At 47.3% G+C, this 19,974-nt stretch overlaps 2 protein-coding genes across 2 annotated transcripts in view; one reads left to right on the top strand and one right to left on the bottom strand.

Annotated features, from left to right (window-relative positions):
* The window catches only part of LOC147084148 (uncharacterized), a 19,150-nt gene extending 8,884 nt beyond the window's left edge, over window positions 1–10,266 (bottom strand). Inside the window, exon 1 of the mRNA XM_085979834.1 lies at window positions 10,195–10,266. The gene's annotated coding sequence lies outside the window, so the exon portion shown is untranslated. The remainder of the gene's footprint in view (window positions 1–10,194) is intronic.
* LOC147084147 (uncharacterized) lies at window positions 10,037–19,974 on the top strand. The gene is made up of 3 exons (XM_085979857.1): window positions 10,037–10,115; window positions 11,074–11,228; window positions 18,796–19,974. The coding sequence occupies exon 3, from the start codon at window positions 18,905–18,907 to the stop codon at window positions 19,733–19,735; it is 831 nt and encodes a 276-aa protein (XP_085835983.1). The 5' UTR covers window positions 10,037–10,115; window positions 11,074–11,228; window positions 18,796–18,904; the 3' UTR covers window positions 19,736–19,974.

The raw sequence follows: 19,974 nt of genomic DNA, 5'->3' as shown, positions 1-19,974 counted from the left end.
GATTCCTGGGGCAGGAGCGACCAGTTCTGGGGCAGGAGGGACCTGTCCAAGGTGGACAGGTTGCACCTCAACAGAGCTGGGACCAATGTCCTCATGGGACGGTTAACTAGTGCTGTGGGGGAGGGTGTAAATTAATTTGACAGGGGGATGGGCACCAGGATGAAACATTAGAGAGGAGAAACAAGGTGAAGAGAGGACTGGGAGAGACAAGTAGCACTAGAGCGACAGAATTGCTGGTCATCTTCCAAAATTCGATAGACTTTGGAACAGTTCCCATGGATTGCAGGGTAGCTAATGTTACCCCACTATTCAAAAAAGGTGGTCGAGAGAAAACGGGAAATTATAGACCGGTAAGCCTGACATCGGTAGTGGGGAAAATGCTAGAGTCCATTATAAAAGATGTAATAGCAGAGCACTTGGAAAACAGCGACAGGATCGGACAAAGTCAACATGGATTTACAAAAGGTAAATCGTGCTTGACTAATCAACTGGAATTTTTTGAGGATGTAACTGGTAGAATAGATAAGGGAGAACCAGTGGATGTGGTGTATTTGCACTTTCAGAAGGCTTTCGATAAGGTCCCGCATTAGAGATTAGCGTGTAAAGTTAAGGCACATGGGATTGAGGGCAAGGTACTGACTTGGATAAAGAACTGGTTGGCAGACAAGAAGCAAAGAGTTGGAATAAACGGCTCTTTTTCCGAGTGGCAGGCAGTGGCTAGTGGGGTACCGCAGGGATCGGTCCTAGGACCCCAGCTATTCACAATATATAGATCTAGACGAGGGAACTAGATGTAATATCTCCAAGTTTGCAGATGACACAAAGCTGGGTGGGCGTGTGTGCTGTGAGGAGGATGCCGAGAAACTCCAGTATGATTTGGACAGGTTGGGTGATTGGGCAGAAGCATGTGGATAAATGTGAGGTTGTCCACTTTGGTGGCAAAAACAGGAAGGCAGATTATTATCTAAATGGCAATAGATTGGGAGAAGGGGAAGTGCAGCGAGACCTGGGTGTCCTTGTGCACCAGTCGCTGAAGGTAAGCATGCAGGTGCAGCAGGCGGTTAAGAAGGCAAATGATATGTTGGCCTTCGTAGCGAGAGGCTTTGAGTACAGGAACAAGGATGTCTTGCTGCAGTTGTACAGGCCTTGGTGAGACCACATCTTGAGTATTGTGTGCAGTTTTGGTTGCCTTATCTGAGGAAGGATGTTCTTGCCATGGAGGGAGTGCAGCGAAGATTCACCAGACTGATACCTGGGATGGCAGGAATGACGTATGAGGAGAGATTGGGTCGATTGGGCTTGTACTCGCTGGAGTTTAGAAGAATGAGAGGGGATCTCATTGAAACTTATAAAATTCTGACAGGACTGGACAGACTAGATGCAGGAAGGATGTTCCCGATGGCCGGGGAGTCCAGAACCAGGGGTCACAGTCTAAGGATAAAGGGTAGGCCATTTAGGACAGAAATGAGGTGGAATTTCTTCACCCTGAGAGTGGGGAACCTGTGGAACTCTCTAACAGAGAAGGCGGTGGAGGCCAATTCATTAAATATATTCAAGAAGGAGTTGGATATATTTCTTAAGGCTAAAGTGATCAAGGGATATGGGGAGAAATCAGGGACCGAGTACTGAATTTGGATGATCAGCAATGATCGCATTGAATGGCGGAGCAGGCTCGAAGGGCCGAATGGTCGACTCCTGCTCCTATTTCTTATGTTCTTATAAATACAAGTCTTTCTTACTTATTGTGTCCAATTCTGGGCACCGCACTTTAGGAAGGATGTGAAGGCCTTAGAGAGGGTGCAGAAAAGATTTACGAGAATGATTCCAGGGATGAGGGACTTCAGTTACATGGAGAAGCTGGGGTTGTTCTCCTTGGAGCAGAGAAGATTGAGAGGAGATTTGATAGAGGTGTTCAAAATCAAGAGGGGTCTGGAATGGCCTACTCGTGCTCCTATCTTCTATGTTTCTATGAACCCCAGGACCAGGCCCCTATGGGGAATAGTTACGCAGATCAAGGCGCAAAACTAGCTGTGGAAGAAATGCAACCAGAGTACGCATTCAAAAATGAAATAAATATGGTCATGATCATCAGTGGGGTACAGGAAGTGAATATAATGGAGCTACAAGGAGAAATGGAGACAAGCTGGCGCGCAATTACAAGATGGAATTTGGAAATGGGGCCCCCGTAACCAGGTGGTGGCACCGGAATGTTGTAGACAACAACTGAAGGCGCTATACCATGGTGTAACACATACAAATTGACTTTACCGGCCCCCTAGTGCAGGACCGGGGGAAGAAATATTGCCTGGTAATAATTGTTCAATTTACCAGGTGGGTGGAAGCCTTTGCCACCAGGGACTGCTCTGCAAAAACAGTTGCACTAATATTGGCTACCGAGGTTATACCCCGTTGGGGAGTGCCTCTGCAAATTGACTCAGACAACGGCACTCATTTCACCGGCAAAATAATGAAAGAAATCTGTAAGCTGCTACATGTGACACAAAAATATCACATACCATATCACCCCCAGAGCTCGGGGATGGTAGAAAGAATGAATAGGACACTGAAAAACGCGCCGACAAAAGCCATCCAAGAAACAGGGAGGGGATGGTCGGAATTATTACCCAGCATACTAATGAGGCTGCGAGCCACCCCAGGACGAACGACCGGACTGACCCCCTATGAATTAATGACAGGACAAGCTATGAGACTACCAGAGGATTTGGCTGGAGGGGTGGGAGAACCAGGACCAGTACAAAATAGATTAAGGCGATACTTAGTACAACTAAATCAGGAGGTACAAGTACTAAATAAAGAAGTAAGGAACCAACAACAGATTAAAGATCTAGAAAGGCAGAATGCTGGACTTAAACCAGACGAGTTGCACAGAATAGGTCAACAAGTAATGACGCAAGTTATCGGAAGAAAGGGAATGGGGCCCGTTGGATGGGGCCATGTACTGTATTAATGACAAGTGATACGTGTGTTTGTCTACAGGAACCGATGGGTATGCGATGGAAGCAATGGACCTAGGTGAAACCATTTAACACTAAAGGCCCCCATTCTACCCTCTCCTCTAGGGGAAAGAGCTCAGAACACAACCAGACCTCTGTTTAAATTACAGATAAACATGGATCCAGTCGACCCTTTATATCAGAGGGTCCGTCTCGGGGAGAAGAAGCTCTCCCGGTTTACCCTTACACCCGAGAACTCATTTTTAATGTGGAAGCAAGTCATCCTCGGTTCCGAGGGACTTCCTAAGAAGAAGAAGACATAATTGGAGTAAGACTTCTTTACTACTGTATTCAAATCCTCTTGTAATGAAGGCCAGCATACCATTTGCCTTCTTAACTGCCTTTCACGACCACCGGATGTCCCAAAGCACTTTACAGCCAATGAAGTATTTTTGAAGTGTAGTCACTGTTGTAATGTGGGAAACGCGGCAGCCAATTTGCACACAGCAATCTCCCACAAACAGCAATATGATAATGACCAGATAATCTGTTTTTTCATCATGATGATTGAGGGATAAATATTGGGCTCAAAACACCGGGGATAACTTCTTCGAAATAGCACCACAGGATCTTTTACATCCACCTGAAGGAGCAGACAGGGGCCTCGGTTTAACGTCTCATCCGTAGGACGGCATCTCCGACAATGCGGCTCTCCCTCAGTACTGCCCCGCCGACAGTGCGGCGCTCCCTCAGTACTGACCCTCCGACAGTGCGGCGCTCCCTCAGCGCTGCCCCTCTGACAGTGCGGCGCTCCCTCAGTACTGCCCCTCCGACAGTGCGGCGCTCCCTCAGCGCTGCCCCTCTGACAGTGCGGCGCTCCCTCAGTACTGCCCCTCCGACAGTGCGGCGCTCCCTCAGTACTGCCCCTCTGACAGTGCGGCACTCCCTCAGTACTGACCCTCCGACAGTGCGGCGCTCGCTCAGTGCTGCCCCTCCGACAGTGCGGCGCTCCCTCAGCACCGCACTGGAGTGTCAGCCTCGTTTTATATGCTCAAGTCCCTGGAGCGGGATTTGAACCCACAACCTTCTGACTCTGCTATCCACTGAGCCACAGCTGACTCCAGTCTTTTACACAGTTTCATCATAACTTCCGTGCTTTTGCACTCTATGCCTCTCCTAAAGCAGGGGAGTTATGATGAATTGTTAAACAGTTTTTTTTGCAGAGTGACCAAGGCTGTCTGTAGGAAACAATTTTGCATTTGAAAGAAGCTTGTATTGTGAAGCTTGTGCCCCTTTGCCAGGCCCACTGCCTGCGGCCCCTCTCCCAGATTCCAGCCCCAGCTCTGTGCTGACTGAGCTGCTCTCACCTGGGGACAGCGCGTCACAATTGGCCCCAGCGCACCTGAGCTGGAGAGGAGGTCCCGCCCCCTTGCCGTGCCACCATTGGTTGGAGGACCAGGCCGCCCAGCTCAGTCCTCCCACCTCAGCCCTCGTCCTATTGTTCAGCGCTCCCATCAGTCAGAATCACATTGCTCCGGCTCACTCCGCCCCCCCGCGCGGGTCAATCCGCTCCGTTCGGCGTCCGCGGAGGTCCACCCGCCCGACTCTCAGGTTTGGTTTTTCTCGTATTTTACTTTATAATCTCGCTCTCCGCTCCCCCCTCACCTCGATTTAAATCGATTCCCCAACACTGTACTTTACCCCGGCCGCTGATTCCGCCTCTTCCCCGGGCCCGGCCTTCCTTCTTCTCCCCGGAGGCCCCGCGCAGGCGCACTGGCAGCCTCGTTTTGTGGTGGGGCCGAATGAGCATGTGTGGCCCCGCCTCTCCACATTTAAAGGGACACCCACACCCTCCACATTTAAACGGACACCCACCCCCTCCACATTTAAAGGGACACCCACCCCCTCCACATTTAAAGGGACACCAACCCCCTCCACACTTAAAGGGACACCCAGCTCTTCCACATTTAAAGGGACACCCACCGCCTCCACATTTAAAGGGACATCCACCCCCTCCACATTTAAAGCGACACCCACCTCCTCCACATTTAAAGGAACTCCCTCCCCATCTCTCATGTCCTCTACTGTGGAGGAGGAATTCCTGGAGAGTTTACGGGATGGTTTCCTGGACCAATATGTCGAAGAACCAATCAGAGATCAGGCCATCTTAGACTGGGTATTATGTAACGAGAAAGGATTAATTAGCAATCTTGTTGTACGAGGCCCCTTGGGTCGGAGTGATCATAATATTATCGAATTCTTCATTAAGATGGAGAATGAAGTTGTTGACTCAGAGACTAGGGTCCTCAATTTAAATAAAGGAAACTACAATGGTCTGAGGAGCAAGTTGGGTAGGATTGATTGGGGAATGTCACTCAAAGGGTTGATGGTGGATAGGCAATGGCAAACATTCAAAGACCGCATGGATGAACTGCAGAATTTGTTCATCCCAGTTTGGCATAAAAATAAAACAAAAAAGGTGACTCAACCGTGGCTAACAAGGGAAATTAGGGATAGCATAAGATCCAAGGAGAGCACATATAAATTGGCCAGAAAAAGCAGTAAACCTGAGGATTGGGAGCAGTTTAGGATTCAACAAAGGAGGACAAAGGGATTAATTAAGAAGGGGAAAATAGAATGAGAGTAAGCTTACAGGGAACATAAAAACTGACTGTAAAAGCTTTTATAGATATGTGAAGAGAAAAAGAACATAAGAACATAAGAAGTAGGAGCAGAAGTAGGCCATACGGCCCCTCGGGCCTGCTCCGCCATTCAATAGGATCATGGTTGATCCGAACCTAGACTCACGTCCACTTCCCTGCCTGCTCCCCGTAACCCCTAATTCCCTTATCAGTGAGGAAACTGTCTATCTGTGTTTTAAATTTATTTAATGTCGCAGCTTCCACAGCTATCTGAGGTAGCAAATTCCATAGATTTACCACCCTCTGAGTGAAGAAGTTTCTCCTCATCTCAGTTTTGAAACGGCAGCCCCTTATTCTAAGATTATGCCCCCTAGTTCCAGTCTCACCCATCAGTGGAAACATTCTCCCCGCATCCACCCGATCAAGCGCCCTTACAATCTTATATGTTTCAATAAGATCGCTTCTCATTCTTCTGAATTCCAATGAGTAGAGACCCAACTTACTCAACCTTTCCTCATAAGTCAACCTCCTCATCTCCGGAATCAACCGAGTCAACCTTCTCTGAACTGCCTCGAGAGCAAGTATATCTTTTCTTAAATATGGAAACCAAAACTGTATGCAATATTCCAGGTGTGGCCTCACCAGTACCCTGTATAACTGAAGCAAGACTTCCCTGCTTTTATACTCCATCCCCCTTGCAATAAAAGCCAAGATTCCATTGGCCTTCCTGATCACCTGCTGTACCTGCATACTAACCTTCTGCGTTTCATGCACCAGGACCCCCAGATCCCTTTGTTCTGTAGCACTTTGCAGTTTCTCTCCATTTAGATAATAACTTGCTCTTTGATTTTTTCTGCCAAAGTGCATAACCTCACACTTTCCAACATTATATTCCATCTGCCAAATTTCTGCCCACTCACTTAGCCTGTCTATGTCCTTTTGCAGGTTTTTTATGTCCTCCTCACTCACTGCTTTCCCTCCCATCTTTGTATCATCAGCAAACTTGGATATGTTGCACTTGGTCCCCTCCTCCAAATCGTTAATACAGATTGTAAAGAGTTGGGGTCCCAGCACTGACCCCTGCGGAACACCACTAGTTACTGATTGCCAACACGAGAATGAACCATTTATCCCAGCTCTCTGTTTTCTGTTAGATAGCCAATCTTCCACCCATGCCAGTATATTACCCCCAATCCCGTGATTTTTTATCTTGTGCAGTAATCTTTTGTGTGGCACCTTGTCAAATGCCTTTTGGAAGTCCAAATACACCACATCCACTGGTTCCCCTTTATCCACCCTGTTTGTTACATCCTCAAAGAATTCGAGCAAATTTGTCAAACATGACTTCCCCTTTATAAAACCATGCTGACTCTGTCCGATTAAATTATGCTTATCCAAATGTCCTGTTACTGCTTCCTTAATAATGGACTCCAACATTTTACCAACCACAGATGTTAAGCTAACTGGTCAATAGTTTCCAGCCTTTTGTCTACCTCCCTTTTTAAATAAGGGCGTTACATTGGCAGTTTTCCAATCTGCTGGGACCTTGCCTGAATCCAGGGAGTTTTGGAAAATTACCTCCAATGCATCCGCAATCCTCACCGCTACCTCTCTCAAGACCCTAGGATGTAAGCCATCAGGTCCAGGGGATTTATCCGCCTTTAGTCCCATTATCTTACCGAGTACCATCTCCTTAGTGATTTTAATCGTGTTTAGCTCCTCCCCCCCCCCATAGCCCCCTGTTTGTCCAGTGTTGGGATATTTTTAGTGTCCTCTACTGTAAAGACTGATAGAAAATATTTGTTCAGCGTTTTTGCCATCTCCATGTTCCCCACTACTAATTTCCCGGTCTCGTCCTCTAAGGGACCAACATTCACTTTAGCCACCCTTTTTCTTTTTATATAACTGTAGAAACTCTTGCTATCTGTTTTTCTATTTTTTGCTAGCTTACTTTCATAATCTATCTTCCCTTTCTTAATTAATCTTTTAGTTATTCTTTGCTGGCTTTTAAATGCTTCCCAACCTTCTATCCTCCCACTAGATTTGGCTGATTTATATGCCCTTGTTTTCAGTCGGATACTATCCTTTATTACTTTACTTCGCCACGGATGGCTGTCTTTTCTTTTAATCCCCTTTTTCCTCAGTGGAATATATTTTTCTTGAAAGTTGTGAAATATCTCCTTGAATGTACACCACTGCTCATGTACCGTCTTACACCTTAATCTATTTTCCCAGTCCACTTGAGTCAACTCTGCTCTCATACCTTCATAGTCTCCTTTATTTAAGCTTATTAGTACGCTAGTTTGAGATCCAACTCTCTCACCCTCCAACTGAATTTGGAATTCAACCATGTTATGGTCACTCATTCCAAGAGGATCCTTTACTAGGACATTTTTTATTAATCCTGTCTCATTACACAGGACCAGATCTAAGATTGCCTGCCCCCTGGTTGGTTCAGTAACATACTGCTCAAGGAACCCATCCGTAATGCACTCTATGAACTCTTCCCCAAGGATGCCCTGCTCAATTTGATTTGTCCAGTCAATATGAAAGTTAAAATCTCCCATGATTATAGCTGTTCCCTTATTACAAGCCCCAACTATTTCCTGATTTATACTCCGACCAATAGAGTTGCAACTGTTAGGAGGTCTATAGACTACGCCCAATAGTGACTTTTTCCCCTTATTATTCCTCATTTCCACCCAAACCGTTTCACTATCCTGATCCTTGGACCCAATATCATTTCTCACTATTGCAGTGATTCCATCCTTTATTAACACAGCCACCCCACCTCCTTTTCCTTCCTGTCTGTCCTTCCTAATAGTCAAATACCCCTGGATGTTTAGTTCCCAGTCATGGTCACCCTGCAGCCATGTCTCCGTAATGGCCACCAGATCATACCCATGTGTAATTATTTCTACCGTCAACTCGTCTATTTTGTTACGAATGCTGCGTGCATTCAGATAAAGAACTTTTAAATATGTTTTGTGACAATTTATTACTGCTTTTACCCCCTTTACTACTTTACCTTTATCTTTCTATATTCTGTCCCTTCCTGACACACTCTAGTTTTTAATTCTCCCACTGCCACCTTGCTCTATTGCCTTCGCCGCTGACATTTTTATTTTTCGCTCTCTTGAAACCTCCCCCCCAATAATTAGTTTAAAGCCCTCTCTACAGCCCTAGTTATTTGATTCACCAGGATTCTAGACCCAGCACTGGCCAAGTGAAGTCCGTCCCAACGCAACAGCTCTCTCCTGTCCCAGTACTGGTGCCAGTGTCCGAAGAAGCAAAACCCATTTCTCCCACACCAGTCTTTGAGCCACGCATATAACTCTCTTATTTTATTTACCCTAGCCAAATTTGCTCCTGATGGCAGGTACAGCACAGGTTAAATACCGAGTAAAGCTCCCTCTACACTGTCCCATCAAACACTCCCAGGCCATGTACAGCACGGGTTAGATACAGAGTAAAGCTCCCTCTACACTGACCCATCAAACTCTCCCAGGGGAGATACACCACGGGTTAGATACAGAGTAAAGCTTCCTGTACACTGTCCCATCAAACACTCCCAGGGCAGGTACAGCACAGGTTAGATACAGAGTAAAGCTCCCTCTACACTGTCCCATCAAACACTCCCAGGGCAGGTACAGCACGGGTTAGATACAGAGTAAAGCTCCCTCTACACTGTCCCATCAAACACTCCCAGGGCAGGTACAGCACAGTAAGATACAGAGTAAAGCTCGCTCTACACTGCCCCATCAAACACTCCCAGGGCAGGTACAGCACTGGTTAGATACAGAGTAAAGCTCCCTCTACACAGTCCCATCAAACATCCCCAGGGCAGGTATAGCACGGGTTAGATACAGAGTAAAGCTCCCTCTACACTGTCTCATCAAACACTCCCAGGGCAGGTACAGCACGGGTTAGATACAGAGTAAAGCTCCCTCACACTGTCCCATCAAACACTCCCAGGGCAGGTACAGCACGGGTTAGATACAGAGTAAAGCTCCCTCTACACTGTCCCATCAAACACTCCAAGGGCAGTTACAGCACGGGTTAGATACAGAGTGTCAGCCGTGCCTCAGGCGGCAGCACTCTCTCCTCTGAGTCAGAAGGTTGTGGGTTGAAGTCCCACTCCAGAGACTGGAGTCTAAAACTCTGTGCTGCCCCTCCAGTGCAGTGCTGAGGGAGTAAAGCCCAGTGCAGAGTAAAGTTCCCTCTGCACTGCTCCACTAACAGGCCTGAGCCCCAAACTCAGAAGAGCGCCCTCTGCTGCATTCCACTTGTCTCAGCAGCGGGAGAAGCAGGAGGCGGAAGTCCCGCCCCTCGGACACCCCGATTGGTTGGAGAACCCACCTCAGTCCCCCGACCTCCGCCCGCTCTCTCCCTATTGGTCGGAGCTCCCATCAGTCACCGCCGTGGAGTTGATGACGTGCCCCAGTCCGGCTCCCTGCAGAAGACAAGGGGCTGCGGCCGCTCAATCCGCTCCGCTCCGTGCCGGGAGGGCGCTGGGACGGTGCGGTTTGTATTTTCTTTTTATTTATCTCCCCGCCCGCGCTTCTCTCCTCTATATAAAAAAACCTGATAAAACTCACTTTCCGCCGGTGATCTGGACTCTCGCGGTTGCCCGGGCCTTCCCCAGAATGCGAGGCCCTGCGCAGGCGCGGTAGCGGCTCAACTTCGGGAGCGGGGCCCGGCGGCGCATGCGGAGTAGGGGGAGGGGGCGGGGCCTGTTCGGAGGGGAGGATGATTGACAGGGGCCCAGGGTGTGTGCTGAGCATGCGCGGTGCGGGCCGGGCCCCTGTGGAGCAGGAGAGGGCGGGGCCATGGGGCGCATGCGCGGGGTCAGCTGCAGCTTTAGAGTCACAAAGGGACCGAGTGTCTTCAAATCTCTCCCCTCCTCTTCTAATTTCCTGTAAAACCAGTTTATAAAAGTCATCACTGAAAGTACATAGAAGATAGGACCCGGGCCCAGGGCCTGATTGACGGGAGCTTCCGACCAATAGGGAGCGAGCGGGGCGGGGCTGGAGGAGCGAACCGGCGGCGGGTCATCCAACCAATCGGGGAGCCCGAGGGGCGGGACTTGCGCCGGCTGATTGGGACGGAGGAGGCTGACGGGAGATTTAATTTAAATGAATTTAATTTCCCGCCTGCTCCAACCTCCCACCCTGCAACGTCACGACGTCGCCGACGTGCACTGACTGACATTGAGCTCTCCACCAATGAGCGAGGGGAGGCGGAGCCTGGAGGACCGACCGAGGGGCTTTGGTCCTCCAAGCAATCGTGGCGAAGGAGGAGGCGGGACCTGGGATCGGCCCGCCGCCATTTTGTAAATTTCTCTCCACGGATGTTGCCTGACCTGCTGAGTTTTTCCAGCATTTTCTGTTGTTATTTTGGCCTGGTTAGAATCTGTGATCCTGGGAAAGTTTATTTTTTATGTTCCTTTTACAGCTCAAACTAATTTTATTTTACAGAAGATACTTGTTTTAAACATAGAAGATAGGAGCAGGAGTAGGCCATTCGGCCCTTCGAGCCTGCTCCGCCATTCAATGCGATCATGGCTGATCGTAAAAAAAGCAGTTTGTTTTTAAATTGATGAAACAGAAACAAGAAACGCTGTGGAGCAAATGTGAGTAAAAATATTTTTTCTCCCTGAATTAATTTTTTAAATATTAATTTTCTGCGTTTTTAATTATTAATTTCAAGCACTTTATTAAGAGAAATATGGGAGTGGTGGGGGTTCCCTTAAAGGGACAGGCGCTCTCTTTTTCTATGAGATTTTCATTAAAGGGACCGCGTCCCCGTGGATGACCGATTTTAAAGGGACAGCATCTCCCTTTTTATAATAATGTATATTTAAGAGACTGACATTTAAATGAGAGCAAATCCCCTGCTCCCGTGAGTGCTTGGCGAGAAATCAGGTGCTGTTTGCACTCACCCCCTCCCAATTCTCTGCCAAGGGAATCGTCGCTAAGCAAAAGGAAAAATATCTGTCATATTGGGCAGAAACAACAAAAACCCAAAGCAAACTCAATTGCTACTTGGCCCTAAACAGACAATACAACATGGCTGATTACCTGACCATGGTAAAGGATAGCAAACTGAGAAAAACCTTGACAATGTACAGACTTAGTGAACATAGCCTGGCGATCGAAAAAGGTAGACACAGGCAGACCCGGCTACCAAGAGAGGACAGGATATGCTCTCACTGCAGTCAGGGAGTGGTGGAGACAGAGATGCACTTCCTCACAGCTTGTAGAAAATATCAGGGCATAAGGGAGAATTTCTACCCAAAATTCACAAAAATATGCCCGGAATTCAGAAATTTGAATGACGACCAAAAACTCCCATACCTACTAGGGGAAGAGAGAAATTGTGTAACCTTAGCGGCACACTATGTTACAGCTTGCCATAAACAGAGGGACAACCACTAAATATAAGAAAAGAGTATATACAAATTATATATGAATGTATATTTATACACTCAGGGATATATCTGTTTATACACTATGGATAGATCTGTATTTTTGTGTACAACCATGAATGTTTCTCGATGCTTTGCCAACATAAGAAGTACCTTGTCATGCCAATAAAGCGATTTGAATTGAATTGAATTGACAGAAAGCAGAGAGTAGTGGTGAACGGTTGCTTTTCAGACTGGAGGGAGGTAAACAGTGATGTTCCCCAGGGGTCGGTATTAGGATCAATGTTCCCTCTCTTTTTTTGAGGTGCGTGGCCCCTTTAACGGGCTGCACGGCCCATTCAAATTTCCGCGCATGCGCGTTTATTCCATTTGTAGGGCGGTGAGCCGGCTGCGCGGGACCTCCAGACCGCTGCGTGGCCGCGCAACTTAACGTGAACATTGATTCGGACCACTGCTTTTTTTGATATATATCAATGACCTGGACTTGGGGATCCAGGGCAAAATTTCAAAATTTACAGACGACACGAAACTCAGAAATGTAGCAAACAATGAGGATAGTAACAGACTTCAGGAGGATGTAGCCAGACTGGTGAAATGGGCAGAAACGTGGCAGATTAAATTTAATGTAGAGAAGTGTGATGTGATTCATTTTGGTAGGAAGAATGAGGAGAGGCAATATAAACTAAATGGTCCAGTTTTAAAGAGGGTGCAGGAACAGAGAGGCCTCGGGGTGTATGTACACAAATCTTAGAAGGTGGCAGGACAAGTTGAGAAGGCTATTAAAAAAGCATGCAGGATCCTTGACTTTAATAATAGAGGAATAGAGTACAAAAGCAAGCAGGTTATGCTAAGCCTTTACAAAACACTGGCTAGGCTTCCGCTGGGCACCACACTTTAGGAAGGATGTCAAGGCCTTAGAGAGGGTGCAGAAGAAATTTACGAGAATGGGACCAGGGATGAGGGACTTGAGTTACGTGGAGAGATGGGAGAAGCTGGGGTTGTTCTCCTTAAGCAAAGAAGATTAAGAGGAGATTTGATAGAGTTGTTCAAAATCAGGATGGATTTTGAGAGAGTAAATAAGGAGAAACCGTTTCCAATGGCTGAAGGGACAGAAACCAGATTTAAGGCGATTGGCAAAAGAACCAGAGGTGACATGAGGAAACAGATTTTTACACCAAGTTGTTGTGATCTGGAATGCGCTGCCTGAAAGGGCGGTGGAAGCAGATTCGATATTATAATTCAAAAGAGATTGAGATAAATACTTGAAGGGAAAACATTTACAGGGCTTTGGGGAAAGAGCAGGGGGAGTGGGATTAATTGGATCGCTCTTTCAAAGAGCCGGCACAGGCACGATGGGCCGAATGGCCTCCTTCTGTGCTGTATCATTCTATGATGCTATTCTACACAGACACACACACATACAGTCAGACAGACACACAGACACAGATACTCACTAAAATACAGTCAGACACACACACACACATTTTTTCTGCATGAACTTTTATTATTAATTTCAAAGACTTTACGAAAAAGGTGGGAGTGGTGGGCGGAGGGCTCTTAAAGGGACAGGGACTCTCCTTTTCAATGTGATTTTAATTAAAGGGACCGAGTCCCTCCTTGCCTGTGGAGGACCAATTTTAAAAGGACAGCGTCTCGAAATCAGGTGCTGTCTGCGTGTGAACCACCTCCTCCCAATTTCCTGCCAAGCGATCCCTGCGGGCACCACTCCACTCTAGGAGTGGCTCCTAGAATCATACAGCACAGAAGGAGGCCATTCAGCCCATCGTGCCTGTGCCAGCTCTCTGTAGAGCAATCCAGTCAGTCCCACTCCCCCGCTCTATCCCCGTAGCCCTGCAAGTTTATTTCCCTCAGCTGCCTATCCAGTCTCCCCTTGAAAACATTGAGTGTCTCCGCTTCCACCACTTCCATCGGCAGCGAGTTCCAGGTCATCACCACTCGCTGCGTAAAGTAGTTCTTCCTCACATCCCCCCTGTATCTCTTGCCCAAAACCTTAAATCTGTGTCCCCTAGTCCTTGTACCGTCAACTAGTGGGAACAGCCTTTCCCCGTCTAGCCTATCCAAACCCGCCATAATCTTGTACACCTCTATCAAATCACCCCTCAACCTCCTTTGCTCTAATGAAAACAAATCCAGCTTCTCCAACCTGTCCTTGTAGCTAAGATCCCCCATCCCCAGAACCATTCGGGTAAATCTCCTCTGCACCCTCTCAAGGGCCTTCACATCCTTCCTAAAGTGTGGTGACCAGAACTGGACGCAATACTCCAGTTGTGGCCTAACCAGCGCTTTATAAAGGTTCAGCATAACTTCTCTACTTTTGTACTCAATACCTCTATTTATGAAGCCCAAGATCCCATATGCTTTGTTAACCACTCTCTCAATATGTCCAGCCACCTTCAGGGACCTACGCACATTAACTCCCAGGAACTCCCTGGAGCACTGTCTACAGTTCTGGGCACCGCACCTCAGAAAGGATATACTGACCTTGGAAGGAGTGCAGTGCAGATTCACCAGAATGTTACCCGGGCTCCAAGGGTTAGATTATGAGGAGAGATTACATAAACTAGGCTTATGTTCCCTGGAATCTAGAAGGTTAAGGAGTGATTGAGGATTTTCGGATTTTGAAAGGAATTGGTAGAGTAGATAGAGAGAAACTTTTTCCGCCGGTGGGGCAGTCGAGGACAAGGGGACATCACCTTAAAATCAGAGCCAGGCCATTCAGGAGAGAAGTTGGGAAACACTTCTTCACACAAAGGGTGGTAGAAGTGTGGAACCCTCTCCCACAGGAAGCAGTCGATGCCAGCTCAATTAATCATTTTAAATCCCAGAGCAATAGATTTTTGCTAGACAAGGGAGCAAAGGGATATGGAGCCAAGGCAGGTGGGTGGAGTTAAGACACAGATCGGCCATGATCTCATTGAATGGTGGAACAGGCTGGAGGGGCTGAATGGCCTCCTCCTGTTCCCATGCTCCTATTTACTCTATCAAAACCCTTCCTGTTTTGAACACCTCTATTAAATCTCCGCTGCACCTTCTCTGCTCCAAGGAGAACAATCCCAGCTTCTCCAGTCTCTCCACATAACTGAAATCCTCTGTGTATTTGTCGTGGGGCAGCAGGCTATAGCAAACAGCTTTCTTAAGAACATAAGAAATAGGAGCAGGAGCAGGCCATTCAGCCCTTTGAGCCTGCTCCGCCATTCAATAAGATCATGGCTGATCTTCTACCTCATCTCCACCTTCCCGCCCGATCCCCATATCCCTTGATTCCCCATGAGTCCAAAAATCTATCGATCTCAGCCTTGATTATACTCAATGACTGAGCCTCCACAGCCCTCTGGGGCAGAGAATTCCAAAGATTCACCACCCTCTGAGTGAAGAAATTTCTCCTCATCTCAGTCCTAAATGGCCGACCCCTTATTCTGAGACTGTGACCCCTGGTTCTAGACTCCCCAGCCAGGGGAAACAGTCTCCCAGCATCTACCCTGTCAAGCCCTGTAAGAATTGTAGATGTTTCAATGAGATCACCTCTCATTCTTCAAAATTCATGGGAATATAGGCCCAGTCTACTCAATCTCTCCTCATAGGACAATCCCCCCATCCCAGGAATCAGTCTGGTGAACCTTCGTTGCACTCCCTCTAAGGCAAGTATATCCTTCCTTAGGTAAGGAGACCAAAACTGTACACAATACTCCAGGTGTGGTCTCACCAAGGCCCTATATAATTGCGGTCAGACTTTACTCTTATACTCCAATCCTTTTGTAATAAAGACTAACGTACCATTTGCTTTCCTAATTGCTTGCTGCACCTGCGTGTTAAGATGAGAAATGATAAAGGCAAGAAGTCACTTGTGGGAGTGGTGTACAGGCCCCCTGACAGTAACCACACGGTAGGATGGAGTATAAAGGAAGAAATAATGGGAGCTTGTCAGAAAGGTATGGCTATAATCATGGGGGATTTTAATCTACATATAGACTGGAAAAATCAGATGGGCAAAGGTAGCCTAGATGAGGAGTTCATAGAATCTTTTTGGGATAGTTTCTTAGAACAGCACATTCTGGAGCCAACCAGAGAGCAGGCTATACTAGACCTGGTATTGTGCAATGAGATAGGATTAATTAATGACCTCATAGTGAAGGCGCCCCTAGGTAGCAGCGATCATAATATGATTGAATTTTACATTCAGTTTGAGGGAGAGACGAGTGGGTCCAAGACTAGTATTTTAAACTTAAATAAGGGCAATTATGAGGGCATGAAAGCAGAGCGAGCTAAAGTGAACTGGCAAATTAGGTTAAGGGAGAGGTCAATAGAGTTGCAGTGGCAGACATTTAAGGGGATATTTCAGAATACACAGAATATATACATTCCAACGAGAAAGAAAAATTCCAAGGGGAGGACCCACCATCCGTGGTTAACTAAAAAAGTTAAAGATAGTATCAGACTTAAAGAAAAAGCATATAATTGTGCAAAGATGGCTGGCAGGTCAGAAGATTGGACAGAATATAAAAAACAGCAAAGAATGACTAAAAGATTAATAAGGAGAGAAAAATGAGAGTACCAGAGAAAGCTAGCTAGAAATATAAACACTGATAGTAAAAGTTTCTATAGATATTTAAAAAATAAAAGAGTTAACAAAGTGAGCGTTGGTCCTATAGAAAGTGAGTCTGGGGAATTAATAATGGAAAATAAGGAGATGGCAGTTGAATTGAACAGGTATTTTGCATCGGTCTTCACTATAGAGGATTCAAGTAACATCCCAGAAATAGCTGTAAATCAGGAAATGGAAGGGAGGGAGGAACTCCAGAAAATTACAATCACCAGGGAAGTGGCCCTAGAAATAGTAGATGCATTGCTGGTCATCTTCCAAAATTCGATAGACTCTGGAACAGTTCCCATGGATTGGAGGGTAGCTAATTTTACCCCACTATTCAAAAAAGGTGGTAGAGAGAAAACGGGGAATTACAGACCAGTAAGCCTGACATCGGTAGTGGGGAGAATGCCAAAATCCATTATAAAAGATGTAACAGCAGAGCAGTTGGAAAACAGTGACAGGATTGGACAAAGTCGACATGGATTTACAAAAGGTAAATCGTGCTTGACTAATCTACTGGAATTTTTTGAGGATGTAGCTGGTAAAATAGATATGGGAGAACCAGTGGATGTGGTGTATTTGGACTTTCAGAAGGCTTTCGATAAGGTCCCACATAAGAGATTAGCGTGTAAAGTTAAGGCTCATGGGATTGGGGGCAAGGTATTGAATTGGATAGAGAACTGGTTGGCAGACAGAAAGCAAAGAGTTCGAATAAACGGGTCTTTTTCCGAGTGGCAGGCAGTGACTAGTGGGGTACCGCAGGGATCGGTCCTAGGACCCCAGCTGTTCACAATATATATTAATGATCTAGACGAGGGAACTAGATGTAATATCTCCAAGTTTGCAGACGACACAAAGCTGGGTGGGCGTGTGTGCTGTGAGGAGGATGCTGAGAAACTCCAGGATGATTTGGACAGGTTGGGTGATCGGGCAGAAGCATGGCAGATGCAATATAATGTGGATAAATGCGAGGTTATCCACTTTGGTGTCAAAAACAGGAAGGCAGATTATTATCTGAATGGCAATAGATTGGGAGAAGGGGAAGTGCAACGAGACCTGGGTGTCCTTGTGCACCAGTCGTTGAAGGTAAGCATGCAGGTGCAGCAGGCGGTTAAGAAGGCAAATGATATGTTGGCCTTCGTAGCGAGAGGGTTCGAGTACAGGAACAAGGATGTCTTGCTGCAGTTGTACAGGGCCTTGGTGAGACCACATCTTGAGTATTGTGTGCAGTTTTGGTCGCCTTATCTGAGGAGGGATGTCCTTGCCATGGAAGGAGTGCAGCGAAGATTCACCAGACTGATATCTGGGGTGGCAGGAATGACGTGTGAGGAGAGATTGGGTCGATTGGGCTTATACTCGCTGGAGTTTAGAAGAATGAGAGGGGATCTCATTGAAACTTATAAAATTCTAACAGGACTAGACAGACTAGGTGCAGGAAGGATGTTCCCGATGGTCGGGGTGTCCAGGACCAGGGGTCACAGTCTAAGGATAAGGGGTAAGCCATTTAGGACAGAGATGAGGAGGAATTTCTTCACCCAGAGAGTGGTGAACCTGTGGAATTCTCTGCCACAGAAGGCAGTGGAGGCCAATTCATTAAATATATTCAAGAAGGAGTTCGATATATTTCTTAAGGCTAAAGGGATCAAGGGATATGGGGAGAAGGCAGGGACAGGATACTGAGTTTGGATGATCAGCCATGATCTCGTTGAATGGCGGAGCAGGCTCAAGGGGCCGAATGGCCTACTCCTACTCTATGTTTCTATGTTTCCCTCACTGATTGCGGCTCTTCACCAACACCGACTTTACAAAGAAAGCCCCGCGCGGCAGCCTGGAGCTCGGGCCCAGCGCGCAGGCGCGGGGGAGGATGATTGACAGGGGCCCAGGGTGTGTGCTGAGCATGCGCAGAGCGGGCCGGGCGCCTGTGGAGCAGGAGAGGGCGGGGCCATGGGGCGCATGCGCGGGGTCAGCCACAACTCAGTGCGGCGGCCGGAGTGCTTTCTGGAGCGCGGGGCCTTGTCGGGATTGCAGCCGCCGTTACTGTTGATCTTTTCAACCAACTTGTGCAGCAGCTGGGGCCTGAAAATCAGCTTCACTGCCCCTGGGCTGGGAAAGGGGGACATGAGACAACATTCTCCCTCTTACCCCCTTTCTAAACTCCTTTTACAGAGTTTTTGAAGTGGAGCATTTACAGACAGGAAGCTCAAACCAAACATCACCACAAGATCTGACAGAGTTGCTCAATTCATCAGGACCTGAATATCATCGGCCTTTACACATGGAAGGAGAGAGCAGTGATCGCAGTGCAGACAAACTGCACACATGTTCCCTGTGTGGACTCGCCTTCAGCCGATTGCCTGCCTTGGCGAGACACGTGCTCCGTCACACCGGGGAGAAACCGGGTAAAGGTGGGGATGGTGGGAAGGGATTCAGTTCCCCGTCTACGTCAGAAGTTCATTGGCGCAGTCACCCCGGAGACAGTCCGTTCACCTGCTCCGTGTGTGGGAAGGGATTTATTTATTCATCCCACCTGCTGAGACACAAGCTTGTTCACTCTGATGAGAAACCATTTAAATGTTCTGACTGCGGGAAGAGCTTCAAATACTCCGGGCATGTGAAGGAACACCAGCATGTTCACACCGATGAGAAACCATTTAAATGTTCCGACTGCGGGAAGAGCTTCAAATACTCCAGGGATCTGAAGGAACACCAACTTGCTCACACCGATGAGAGACCATTTACATGTTCCGACTGTGGGAAGAGCTTCAAATGCTCCAGGTATCTGAAGCAACACCAGCTTGTTCACGCCGATGAGAGACCATTTACATGTTCTGACTGTGGGAAGAGTTTTAAATGCTCCGGGACTCTGACCAGACACCAGCGAGTTCACACCGGGGAGAGGCCATTTCCCTGCCCCTGCTCAGTGTGTGGGAAGGGATTCACTTACACATCCCACCTGCTGAGACACCAGCTTGTTCACACTGATGAGAGAGTGTTTAAATGTTCTGACTGTGGGGAGAGCTTTAAAAGCTCCAGGGTCCTGAAGCGACACCAGCTTGTTCACACTGATGAGAGAGCGTTTACATGTTCTGACTGGGGAGAGCTTTAAAAGCTCCAATGACCTGCTGAGACACCAGCGAGTTCACACTGTTCTGTAGCGCAGGGCCCTGTAGACAGCTGGGGTGACATGAACGTGGAATGGATGAATGTTTTATAAATTCTTGTACTGCTGTTTAATCTTTCAATCTGTTGTGCTGATGATTCCCTTGATTTGACTGTTAATGTTATTTTTGTTTTTCTCCTTATCACAGGCAATTGCCTATTAAAAGTCAACCATCACAACCAATA

Source organism: Somniosus microcephalus, unplaced genomic scaffold (assembly GCF_052327205.1).
Source record: "Somniosus microcephalus isolate GS21.2 unplaced genomic scaffold, FLI_Smic_1.0 scaffold1, whole genome shotgun sequence".
Classification (NCBI taxonomy): domain Eukaryota; kingdom Metazoa; phylum Chordata; class Chondrichthyes; order Squaliformes; family Somniosidae; genus Somniosus; species Somniosus microcephalus.
Note: the sequence above shows the minus strand (reverse complement) of the source record. Positions and strands in the feature narration are given on the sequence as shown.

What these genes read in the sequence shown, in the direction of transcription:
- LOC147084147 (XM_085979857.1), top strand. Translation starts at nt 18,905, where the DNA reads ATGGAAGGAGAGAGCAGTGATCGCAGTGCAGACAAACTGCACACATGT.